At 41.3% G+C, this 13,282-nt stretch overlaps 2 protein-coding genes across 3 annotated transcripts in view; one reads left to right on the top strand and one right to left on the bottom strand.

The window, feature by feature from the left end:
• The window catches only part of LOC310765884 (uncharacterized protein), a 148,474-nt gene that overhangs the window by 17,820 nt on the left and 117,372 nt on the right, over positions 1–13,282 (bottom strand). The gene's annotated exons all lie outside the window — the stretch shown is intronic.
• The window catches only part of ATF6 (activating transcription factor 6), an 83,588-nt gene that overhangs the window by 15,613 nt on the left and 54,693 nt on the right, over positions 1–13,282 (top strand). For both annotated transcript variants that reach the window (XM_083621403.1, XM_083621404.1), the window contains exons 10-12: positions 1,663–1,782; positions 9,744–9,857; positions 12,320–12,419. In XM_083621403.1, coding sequence (XP_083477529.1) covers positions 1,663–1,782; positions 9,744–9,857; positions 12,320–12,419 — 334 coding nt within the window. The remainder of the gene's footprint in view (positions 1–1,662; positions 1,783–9,743; positions 9,858–12,319; positions 12,420–13,282) is intronic.

Raw genomic sequence — 13,282 nt, 5'->3', positions numbered from 1 at the left:
TTCTATCTCTACGAGGAAACAATAGCTTGTTTTTGAGACACTGTGGCTAATTTTAGGAGGAAGAAAATACCTTTGGAGAAGTGTGGAGTAATGTATTAATGAGGCTGGCTCCTGATGTGCAGAACATGGCTTGCAGGAGGCTGGTGGTGTGTCTGCAATGTATCCTTGTCATGGGCAGCAGTACATCTATCTTCTGTTCCTTGCAGTTATCTGTGGAAATCTTAAACTCATGTTTTTGCTGGGAATGTGGCTCAAGAGTCCAGTATAATTGCATGTCCACAATTTATTGAAAGGCTATAGAAGGCTACTTGCTAATGAGGCCACAATTTGTGTTGTGAAACGCATCATGTGGTGAATGAAGTCATTGACCAGGCATCCAAATAGGCTCATTCATGGGTTTTGTGCTGTCTGGTGGAATTTTGTTTGGACAGGGACCAGTGATCCCTATGTTTGATTATTATTGTTATTTTTAGTGGTTGTAGTAGTAATACTGTAGAACTTACTAATTATTTATTACCTAAAAGGTCTCCAAGTGACTTACAGTTAAAAAGATATATCAGTACATTGCACAGGTGGAAGAAAAGAAAAAAATACTTTAAAACATTAACATTTCATACAACATATAAAAACAGAAACACCCCCCTCCATAACAGCCCCTCCAGGGCTAAGCTGAACTAGCTGTGTAAAACTGCATGTGAACCAGTTCAGAACAACTATGCCAATTTCTAATTTGATTGAGGTTAAGAATGCAAGCCACACCCAAATACACTCTCTCTGGATTTTGATTGCTGGTACTTCTGTTGTTCTGTAGCCCTGAACAGAGATAGTTAATGACCAGTAACCATGCCTTCTAGCAAGATGCCATCAGTATTTCAAAATGCTAAAAAAATCCAAATACGTAATGACAAAACTCAACACCACACTAAAATCAGACTCGCAGAATACTGTTTTCAACTAAATAAGGTGCTGTTTAGTAGTCTCTTAAAAGAAGACAATGCAGTAACCATATGGCTTTTCCTAGGCAAGGAATTCCATTGGTGAGGCTTTGCTATCAAGAATAGTAAGCATTTTATTGGGGTAGTGAAACAACTTCCATCATCCCTGGCCATTGACCTTGCTGGCTGGAGCTGATGGGAATTGGAGTACAACATCTGGAGGAGTGGAGGTTCCCTTCTCCTGATTTATATAGCAGTTTCCAGTGCAGTTTGCATATTATAGCTATAAACCTTATAATAACCATGTAGCCAGTGTGGAGAAGTGCTAAGGCAAAGAGAATAGTGTCTTGCTTAAGTGGGTTGATATTTCAGGTGAGATGGGCAGGGATTTTCCAGTTATAGCTACAGCAACTTTTTAAATTACTGTTCTCCATTTGGAACAACTTTCCTTGTTTTATTGTTATAATGGTTCCGTCTGTTTTTATAATTGTGTATGCTGTTAATGTAACCCACCCTGGGACCTTATGGTGAAGGGCAAGTGAGAAATTGTACAAATGCTGTAAATCAATTTAAGATCTGCCTTGGCTAAGGAGTTGCCAAATCTGAACAGTGAACCAACTCAAATGTTCCAGGCCTAGGTTCAGCTAAGCTATAGTATAGGTAAATGAATGGGGGAATCTGGCTGTGGTTCACTCCTGAAACTCACAGCTTTATCTTTTGCTTTCAGTGTGCTTGAATGGGGCCCCAGCTCTACTGAACTTCGTGGTAGTTCTGCCCACCAGAGCAGGCACCTTCTTGAATTCTCTGCAAGGGTACCTCAGGAAACAGATGGCAGGAATAATGATGGGTGAGTATTAAAGCATACATTATCTTGGCTTCCTGTTTCCAGCACCTTATACATACACAGGCAGTAAATGGGTGGGGTTATAGTGCTTAACAATTTCACTTGGACCCAGGGTCCATGATTGTGTTCAATGATGGGGGGTGTATATTATATTTTTGGCTTGGAGATGCTTGGAAAATAGTGAGGCACTGTGCTTCCCAAGCACTTCTGCAGCTGACATAATGGCCTCATCCCACCCCCTTCTCATCTTTGAGCTGTGAAGGCGGTCAGGGCCTTGCCCCTGAACCCCACTTCATCCCAAGTCAGGACTGAGAAGTGTATAGCCCTTTGAGCACCTCTGATGTTCAATGTGGCAAGACTCCTCTGCTATTCTTTGTTGAGAGGGGCATGGCCTGTGTTGGAAGCATGTTTTTGGAGGGAGTTTGACACTGAACCTGCCATGGTAATGTTTGTTTTGGTCACATCCAGGTTGGACTCCTGTAATACTCTCTTTGTGAGACTGCCTGTAAAAAAATATACTGTGGGTGCAAAATGCAGAAATTCTGACAGGCTCATTTATTAGGATAATATAACACAGATAACTACCAGATTATCTTTCTCCTGATTTGATCTCCGTATCCAGTTCAATGTACATCTGAATCTGGCCAAGACCAGGCAGAAAGATCAAAGCTGGAAGCAAACTTCAGGTTGTAGATGGTGGTGGTCTGGGTGCTTGACACTGGAAGTGAGAGAGCAAATGGGCCAACAGTGCAGGAGAAGAGCCAAGATAGGAATTGGGGTTGAAAGGTGCATGGAAGTAGAAGAACTTAGCAAAATATAGGCATGAATTGGAGAAGCAAGTGTCCGGCGAACAGGGGAAAAGCAAGACCAGAATCCAGACTAAATTAATAGGGGTGTGGGGCTTAAGCCACGTTCATTTGATAGAGGACAGGGTTTGACCTGGCGAGTGGGACACATGGCCAGTCAGTGCTCTTGGTTATTTTTGGCCAGTTGAATGTGTTTGAGTGTATGTGGGGTGAAGAGCTGCATTTCTGAACAAAATTGCTTTCCACTTTTCATGTTAAATTGACACAAACCAGCTTTCTGTGTCTCTAACAGGGTTCAGTGTCTGGCTGCATCCTGTGTGCTGACACCAAATAATAATTTGAAATAGTATTGTTGATTGTAGCAGTAGCTTTTTGCTCCAGTTCTTTGGGGCTCAAGAGCTATCCTGTTTGCAGAAAGCATGCTGCACATCTTTCCCCTTTCAGCTTCAGTGTAAGCGATGCTTCATTTCTTAGGAGGGTATGTAGATGCCAGCAGAGGCCCCTCTCTTAGTTTTTAGCTCATATGTGCTTTTGTGAAGCACGTTCTATCCTGGTTTCTGTCTTTAGCCTACAGCCTTCCAGGGCATACACTGTTCCAGCTCATTTTCATGCAACTTGATGTTTTTCCATTATGAATCTCTCTAGTATTGCTGAAAAATGTCTTTGACCATCTGGGTCTGCTGTTCTGGGGTATTGGATCAACATACATTTTGTTCAGAGAAAAACCTCCAAAAAAATAGCCCCAATTTCAAATAGCTCCTTCAGCTGTAGCCTCCATCTGGAAAATGTGTGCTCCAAACATTGCAGCAACCTCTAGGAGTAAAGTTGGAAAGGCATTTGTGGGCAGGTTAGTTTTCCTTCTGCACAGGACAGATTGACACACTTTATAGCTCTGGCATGAAACAATAGGCATGAAAAGGAATTCAGTTCTCAAAATTGTAGTTTGAGAATCATGTCAAGGCAAGTCTGGGATTGTGAAGAATTGTCCCAAAATCTGGAATGGGGATCACACACACACACACACACACACACGCACGTGCACACACACACACACACACACACACACACACACACACACACTACACCTTGATTTCCTGCTCTCTGCTACTGGAACTAGAGTTGAGGACTTGAACCTGAAGAGCAGTAGGTAGAAGCGACTTCTTTGACCAGGCAGTGGTAAAAGGCTAAACTCCTCATATTTTATGCTAGGTTTGACCAATCCAGAGGCTTCATGCTGCTTGCCAGTCTTTGTTATACCATTTCCCCTCACCCTTCTGTGCCTGAGGAGGACTCTGAAGCTTGCGTGTACGCAGCCCCAGGTGGCTGAGCAGGCTAGGTCCCAGCTGTGGGCCGTGAGGGCCCACTGGAGAGAGAGGTGGTATGCTTGGGTGTGTTCGGCTCCATCTTAACATCCAAGTCAATAAGCAGCACCCACACAGATAAAATCCTTTGAAAATTATCAAGTTGGGGAATTGTAGATATCTTTTTTTTAAAAAAAATATTTTTATTCATTTTCCACAAAAGAAAAAAACAACCATTTTTTATACAATCAATTCACATTTTATCACACATTCATCTCTTTTTTTGACTTCCCTCAGCTCCTCTGCCGATCTTTCGTTTGCATCAATATTATTAACGCATTTCTTAACTTGGTATTGCCTTTAGATATCTCCTTCCCTCCTCTTATTTTCTTTTTAACAATATTCCTCTGTTTTTCACAGAGTCTCTTGAAAACCAACAAGCGTTATCTGTTCATCACATATGCCTTTCAGATAATCTGTAAATCTTCCCCAGTCCTCGATGAACTTTTGGTCTCGTTGATACCGAATCTTCCCTGTTAGTTTGTCCAGTTCTGCATAATCAGTCAATTTCAGTCTCCATTCTTCCACAGTCGGTAACTCTTCCTGTTTCCATTTTTGGGCCAGAAGTATTCTCGCTGCTGTAACTGCGTATTGGAAAAGTTTACAGTCTTTCTTACTTATCTCATTTCCTACCAATCCCAATAAGAAGGCCTCCGGTTTCTTAAAAACGTATATTTCAACATCTTTTTCAATTCATTATATATCATTTCCCAGAAGCCTCTCACATTTTTACACTCCCACCACATATGATAGAATGTCCCTTCTTTTTCTTTACATTTCCAACACTTATTACATGTTTTGTACATTTTAGCTAGTTTTACTGGCGTTATATACCATCTATATACCATTTTCATCACATTTTCCTTCAACGCAGTACATGCCGTAAATTTTAATCTTTCATTCCATAATTTTGACCATTCGTCATATTGTATATTATAACCAAAATCTCTGGCCCAATGTATCATTACCGATTTGACCTCTTCATCTTTTGTATACCACTCCAGCAACATTTTATACATTTTAGACAAATTTTTATACTCATTATTCAATATCTCTAGTTGAATTTTTGATTCTTTTTCTCCATATCCATACATTTTACAATCTTTTTTAAACATTTCACAGACCTGATAGTAGTGCAACCAATCATAGACAAATTCTTTCACTTCTTCATAGGGTTTCATTTTCCATTTCCCCCCTTTAACTGTCAATTCTCCATATGTTATCCACCTCCCCCTCATATTGATCTTTTTTACGCTCATCACTTCTAAGGGTGAAATCCAGTGGGGGAGTTTAAATTCCAACAAATTTTTATACCTGTCCCATGCATTTATTAATGACCTTCGGAAGATGTGGTTTTCAAACCCTTTATGAATTTTCTTCTTTTCATACCATATATAGGCGTGCCAACCAAATCTATTATCAAACCCTTCCAGATCCAACAACTCTCCATTTTCTAATTTAATCCACTCCTTTAACCAGCATAAGCAAGATGCTTCATAATATAGTTTCAAATCTGGCAGGGCGAAGCCAACTCTTTCCTTCGCATCTGTTAGTAACTTAAACTGAATCCTTGGCTTCTTACCCTGCCAGATATACCTTGATATTATCTTTTGCCATTCTTTGAATATTGATGTCCCCTTGATTATAAGAATAACATCTTTGGTAGCACGCTCATCTTTATCGTTGATATTCTCCCCCAAAAGGATAACTTCAACCTTCCCCACACCTCCAAATCCCTTTTTATACCATTCCACACAGGTATATAGTTATTTTGAAACAAATCTATATTTCTGGGGGTTAACCAAATTCCTAAATATCTCACTTTGTTCACCACCTCTATTCCAGTTTGTTGTTGCATTACCTCTATTGATTCTTGTTTCATATTTTTCGCAATAATTTTTGTCTTCTTTTTGTTTAAATAAAACCCTGCAACTTGACCGAATTGATCTATTTCTTCTAATATTCTTTTAACACTTCCCAGTGGTTCCTCCACTGTTATTACCAGATCATCTGCAAACACTTTAACTTTATATTCATTTTTACCCACAGTCACCCCTTTTATTTCTTCATTTTTCCTTATTGACTTTAACAGAACTTCCAGGACCAAGATGAATAATAGTGGCGATAACGGGCATCCCTGTCTTGTACCTTTGTTTATTTTTATATCTTCTGTCATAATATTGTTTACTATCAACTTTGCTTTCTGCTCTGTATATATTGCTTTTATTCCGTTAAAAAATTCCTTACCCACTTCCATATATTCTAAATTCTTTAACATAAAATCCCATGATATATTATCAAAGGCCTTTTCAGCATCCACAAAAATCATCATAGCTTGTTTCTCATTCCTGGCATTCAGATATTCTAAAATATTAATTATATTTCTTATATTATCTTTCATCTGTCTGCCAGGAAGGAAACCTGTCTGATCCTTGTGTATAATTTCTCGTAGAACCTTTTTCATCCTATTTGTTAAAATACTTGCGAAGATTTTGTAGTCAGTATTTAACAATGAAATAGGCCTGTAATTTTTAACTTGCGTTAAATCTGAGTCTTGGAATGAATGTAATAAACGCCTCTTTCCATGTTTCTGGGATTTCTCTATTTCTCCTAATGTTATTCATGACTTCTTTCATAGGTACAATTAGGATGTCTTTCATTTCTTTATAGTAACTGGCTGTAAATCCATCTGGACCTGGAGCTTTCCCTTTTTTCATCATTTTTATTGCCTCTTTTATTTCTTCCGTTTCGATCGGGGCATTCAGATTGCCTTTATTTTTCTCATGTTGTTCTTGCCTTTACTTCTATATAGAAAGAAAAATAGAAAGATTTTTAAAGGATAAAGAGGTGCAGAAGATCCCTGCCCCACTCCCAGCAGTTCAAGACAAGGTTCCTTCCTGTGTCTGACTGTCTGAGCATTTCAAGGATATGTTTGCATCTCTTCTTGGTCTGTTTCTGTGTGTGTGCATTTGGTCCTGATGCCCCAAGTGAGCCTGTGGCTTCTGCCTGCTCCATGTATAGCCTGAAAAGCATTTGCCGCCTTCTCTGCTAATGCTCTTGTTGGCTTGTTACAGAGGTTTACTTTAGGCAATAGATGAGATGTGCACTTAATCATCTCCAGATTGAAGCTTTGGCTTTTTCAGCTAATAGGTTGTTCCATCCTATTGGAGCCTTTCCTTTCCAGCGTTTTTTTTAATAGCCAGCCACAGATGTGCCGAAAGCATGAATAGCTGAGAATGTTTTGGAAAGCAGGCAGCAAGACAAGAAGCTTTGTAATGTATTTGCGAGAAAGATTCTATAGGCACAACCGCTTGAAGGAGCGCTAGCTGTGCGTCTGCTTGAGCTCTGCAGAATAAATACCATTTGGAGAGGAGCTTGGAGAAGTAAAGTTATGCCATGGATTCCTGACCTGTTTGGGTCCTGTATCTGCTGTCTTGCCTGCATCTTAGATCACAGAGACAGAGGGTCATGATGCCGATGGAGGTGGTGTGGGTTTCCCCTTTGCATTTTGTTTAGCCTTCGCTCCTGCCCAGCCCTTTCCTTCCTGGTGTTGTCGTTGCCTCATCTGTCTTGCCTCTCTGAGCGTTGGTTGGCCTGGCATGCTTTTATTTCATTTACACCTGCTGCCTCTAGTTCTCTTCTCTCTTTTCTCCCCTGCCCTCCACCCTCTCCAGTTTGTCTTTTTCACATTCCATTCCACTGAGACTGCTTCCCAAGGTTCCAGGAACCGTTTTCTGGACACATTTAATGGCCTCTTCTCAGCTCTAATCTTCAGCCAGGCACCATACACTCCTCACCTCACTTTCCAAACTGAGCGTTTGTGAGACCTCCATCCTGCTAGTTCTCGTGCATCCTGACTGCCCACCTTGTGTCTCCTCCCTCCTCCCTCCTCCTGCCATATTTAAGGCCTCCTATTTGGTATCTTGCAGTTCTTCCACCCTAACTTTCATTCCTTTTTTTCCAAGTGCCAGCTTTAGGATGATGACTTCCTAATCTACTTTTAAACCATTATGACTCCTGTTTCTCTCCCTCACCACCCCATTTCATGGGCCTAAGTGTTCAAAACAAACAGCATTCAAAACGGTTAGCATCTGCTGCACTGGAAGGGAGTAGTCGGATAGCTATTCCTTAGGGTTTTTCTTTGAAATGTACAGGGGTAGGTCATTTGGTTGAGCATGCGAGCACTGTCTCAAAGTAGCAATGTAACTTAGATGAAAATAATGGTGCAGGCCTTGATGGGGAAGGAGACAGGTGTATTCTCTATTGTGGGCAGTGACATGACCGTTGCAGTCCTGGAGTTACATGCCTAACAATTGGACAAGAATGAAAATAGCCTTTACTGAGCATTTTCATTTAATTATGTACAGTGGTACCTCTGGTTGCGAACGGGATCTGTTCCGGAGGCCCATTCACAACCTGAAGCACCGTGTCTGCGCAGGTGCGTGTTGTGATTTGGCGCTTGTGCACATGTGCGAAGCGCGATTTAGCACTTGTGCGCAAGCGGCAAAACCCAGAAGTAACCCTTTCCGGTACTTCCGGGTTGCCGCGGGATGCAACCTGAAAAGATGTAACCTGAAGCATCCGTAACATGAGGAATGACTGTATCTCCATCAATGTATATTTAATGTTTATTTTATATACATTTAATATTTAATATATAATATACATTAAATATAGTTAATACACACACCTAACACACTTAATATACAAAGGGTGGCTCCTTGCTTGAAATCTACATTTTCTGGTATTTCCTATTCTTTTTTTCTTTTTGCAGGGGGGAGCAGAAAGAGAAGGAGAGGGACTAACCGGGGATGCCATCTCATATTGTTGAGAGCTGTGGAACCCCTTCTCCTCCTCCTTGGTTAATGCACTGCACCTGTTTCATGTTTTACACTTGCCACTGCACAACCCTAACACAAAAAAAATTAATCTGGAAAGTATACTGCATTTACAGTTTCCCTTAAAAGCCACAGAATGGTCTAGCCAGAGAACCCAGCCCCCATCTTTGTCCCTAAGTGTTATTTCCCACACTTTCTTTCCCATCCTGGACAAAATGTCCTAGATTCTTTGAGCAAAACAGAATAATTTTTGGCAATTGAAACTTGCCCATTGGTTGCTTTTAATTCCATTTATGAATTGCATCCCATAAAAATCTATTTAAGCAATTTCACAAAGCAATTATGCAGTTCCATATATAAAACAATTAAAAACTCTTCCATACGTAAAAACAATTAAAATCCGTTTCAGATTATGCATGTCTTTATTTTGGTCATAACTTGAGTTATTGAGACAAATTTGGGCTGACGTTATCTTTTTTGCAGTTTGCTTGTTTTTAAATGAGGATAGTGTAGTCCACCCCCTCATTGCAATAACAGCTTAGATGCACTTGTTTGCTTTTCTCCTGGGACATATTTGTGTCCTGAAGTATGGGTGGTGGTGGTGAGATGAATTCCATCGGACGTCTGTTGTGTTTAACAACTCTTTGTCTTCCAAGATAAGTAAGCCACCTCACACATGTGGGATCTAAAACTGAGGCAGCTCTTCTTTCCACAGATGGTTTCAGCAGCCTTGTTTTGTTATATGGCTTTGTATTTTTGATGTTTCATGTTTGAAATCAATTTATTATACAGGCATGCAGCCTATAAAAAAATATTCAAAGGAATACAAAATAAAATTATCCTATAAAGGATAAACTAAACAGCATATATATATATAGATACACAATCTTCACATTTATTTTCTTCAAGGTATGTCTCCTTTGAACAAATATCTAAGGCTTTGTATTCCCCCCTTCTAGGTATAAACATTCAGTTTCGAATAATAAAGCGTTGATGGTAGTTACGGAGGAACCAATAATATACATTTCTCCCCCACCTTGCCAGCCAATGATCAATCGCACAGAGTCACTCAGGTAAGCAACCTGCTCAGTCAGGATGGTGGTGTTTCGTGTCTGATAAGCCCAAGGACTTGTAACTAGTGGCTATGCAAAGTTTTTCCAGGTGCACACTGCCAAAGCTTTTAGTTTAGATTCCTTTTCAAAGTTCCCTCTACAGAAATGGCTCTCTTAGACTGTTCCATAATGTTATTAGAAAGTTGTGCTGACACTTGCTTATTTGCTTCTGTTGCTGCTTGCACAACTCTCGGTGTCTCATTTAGATCAATTTCTGTCTTCTCTTCCTCTGTGACCACCATAGCCACCAATGGTGTCCTGTTTTCTTTACTCCCACCATTTTGTGGAGCTAATTTGTACCCTTTATACAACAGTCCTTCCAGGTTAAGCTTTATTTCAGTTTACGGGGTGTCGTATCCAATGGAATGGGTTTCACTCTGTCGTGAGACACTAGACCAGGAGCAAAGGCTTGTGGGAAGTAGGCTGGACTCCCTCAGTTTTCCCTCTTGTCTAGATGCAGACAGTCTGCACGTTGTTGTTTTTTCCACACACAAAAACCCCCTTTCCATTGCTCTTTACGTTTGGTTGTTCTGCTTATTTGCCACCCTTTTTTTATTCCTTAGTTGTTTACTTACATTGATAAATTTTCCATGTGGCCCTTGCCACATCGCCAATAGCCATTCCCGCATTCAGGCATGGCGGCCCTCTATCGGCACCCTCTTTTTCTTTCCCTCAGTAGCCTCAGCGGCTGCCACCATTTTTCTGGGATCACAACTGTATTTCTTTCATTTTGGTGTGTGTGCTACTTGTGTGACTGCTGGTATGGCATTTGCATTCTCCTGCCTTGATTTAAAAATGACTTGGCCACCTCCTCCCAGTTCTCTGTTTTTACACCAGCAAGAGAGTGAGTGTTCCTATGAAGTCCCTGCCTGCCGCCTTCTATTTGCCTTTGAAATTGAGCCCTGCCTGACTGCCTCCCGGTTCACTTTGGCAGCAGCAGAGTGCCAGCCCCTCGCCCTTGTCCTCCTCGTCAGCAGCTGTGACAAGGAGAGAGAGTGTAGCTTCTGTTCTTCCCTACTCCCAGTCCACGGTGTGGCAAATGGAGTTGAGTGTTTATTTGGTGAAAATCAGAGGCTATCTCTGATCCCCTCCAAGTGGACCTGTTTGTGACCAAGGTGAATTGACAGCTGCTCCATTATTTTCAAGGTTTCAGGACACTCAGGAGGAGGCATGGGATGTGCTGATAGTTCCATGGCCACGAGGCCTGCCTTACACCTTCCCCCCCTCAATCAATCTTACCACATGTTCTTCGCAAGGTCAGACTAGAGAAGGCAGAATTAGTTCTAGTTGCTCCCTTTTAGCCTCGCAGGCCATGAATGACAGAACTTCAAGCCCTGTCAATCACTCCGCTATTCCTTCTACCTCTCTCTCCAACATTGCTGTGACAAGTTCCACTACTATACCTGTCTCCTCAGTGACTGAAACTGACTGGCATTTGAGTGTCACAGCCTAAAGTGCCACAGTTTAGACTATGCAGTTGTTTCAACGATCCTAGCCTTCAGATGCCCTTCGACAAAATGTCTTTACCAATCTACTTGGATGGCCTTTACATCTTGGTGCTCAGAATCTGGCCTGCAACCTCACAAGATATTGATTCAGACATTCTTCAGTATCTCCAACATGGACTACAGAAAGGCTTAAGGCCTAATACTCTCAAAAGACACGTCTTATCCATTTCCTCCATTCTGAGTGCTACTGGTAGGCCTCCCTTATCCCAGGACTGGTTAGTGAAACACTTTCTCAAGGGTTTTGGTACGTCAACACCCACCAGTGGCACATCGCTTTCCCACCTAAAATTTACACTCAGTCCTCACAGCTCTTCAGAGACCTCCATTCAAACCTCTGTGTCTTGTACCCCTAAGGATCCTTTCTTTCAAAGTTCTCTTTGGTGGCAATCACTTCGGCATGCAGAGTGTTGGAGTTTTCAGCCCTTTCTACACCTAAACATCTTTGTATTTTCCACAAGGATAAATCACACTGTCACTCTGAAGACAGACAACTCTGTAACCCCAGTAAAGATACAGATCAAGATCCAAACCTCAAATCAATATTGCCATTACTCAATATTAGTTTTTGAATTTTCAGAATGTTTCCTTGTTCTGTTATTGACTTATGGCTATTTCTCTGAGCTGCCCAGATCTAAAAACTGCAGATGTGGAAAAGCATGAAGCACCTGTGTTACTGAAAGTGTAACATTTTCCAATGGCTGAATTACTCATAAAACAACTGTGGTCAGTGAATTGGAATTGGAATTATTGGAATTAACCCAGGTCATTACTGAGACTCTCTATATCAGTGTCAAAAACAGCTTTTTGTCTCACTTTTCAATATCTTTATCGGTTGTAGAGAGGTTTATAATGACCCTTCCTCCAGCATATGTTTGTTTCTCAAGAAAAAGATAACTGTAGTATTGCATTTTACAGGTTGAGGCATGAGCTGCGAGGCTGGGTTCATAGACATGAAGAAGAAAGGACAAAATCAAGGATGTTAAATAGTCAGCAGCAAAAAGCTCAGCCCATCCAGGTAAGTTTATGCTGCTGCTTGTTACCTTGTGCAAGAAAGTGGTTGAGATGGCCAACAAGACGTAGGAATTATTGGGATCAGGAGCTGGACTAAGGAACAGAATGGAAGCTCCCCAGGAGTGGATTGGGCCCTGGTGCTTCCAGGTGCCTTCCCAAACATGTTATATTCAAACATTTTAGGCTTAATTTATGCTTTATTTATACGATGCAGTTGTCACTCCTGTAATCAGATTCAATGATACAGCAATCATGATTAAATTTGTTACCTGCCCTTCAGCAGTAGGTCTTAGGGCAGATTACACTATTTAAAATACATAATTTAAAATATTTAAACCTATTACATTCACAGGAATTGGGTGGGTCCTGAAAGCACACATCTCAGGTGCCAAAGGCCAGGGTAAAGAGGCGTGTCTTCATTCTCTGAAAGCTGCATAGCGAAGAAATCAGACACATCTCTGTGGGGAGGGGGATTACAACAGAGAATGCCCTATCCTGGGCTGCCACTCTGAGGGAGATGGAACTACCAAGAAGGCCTCCTCTGCTGGTCATAATACCTGGGAGGCTCTGTAGTGTAGGAGGTGGCCTTTCAGATATTTGGGGCTTAAGTTATTTAGGGGTTTGAACACTAACATGACCATCTTGAATTGGTCCTGGAAACGAACTGCCAGTCAATGCAGTTCTTTTAGAACAGCTGTAAAGGCAACCCCAGCCAGTAATCTGGCTGCTGCATTTTCAACTAGTTGAAGTTTCTGAGTCGTCTTCAAGGGCAGCGCCACGTGGACTGCACTGTGATAATCCAGCGTGGAAGTTACCAGAGCAAGGACTACGGTGGCCAAGTCTGGATGATGTCTGAAGTTCTGCGTC

The sequence above is a fragment of the Podarcis filfolensis genome (genome assembly GCF_964270895.1).
Source record: "Podarcis filfolensis genome assembly, chromosome: 6".
Taxonomy (NCBI): Eukaryota; Metazoa; Chordata; class Lepidosauria; order Squamata; family Lacertidae; genus Podarcis; species Podarcis filfolensis.
The sequence above is the reverse complement of the archived record's forward strand: the minus strand, read 5'-3'. Positions and strand labels throughout refer to the sequence as shown.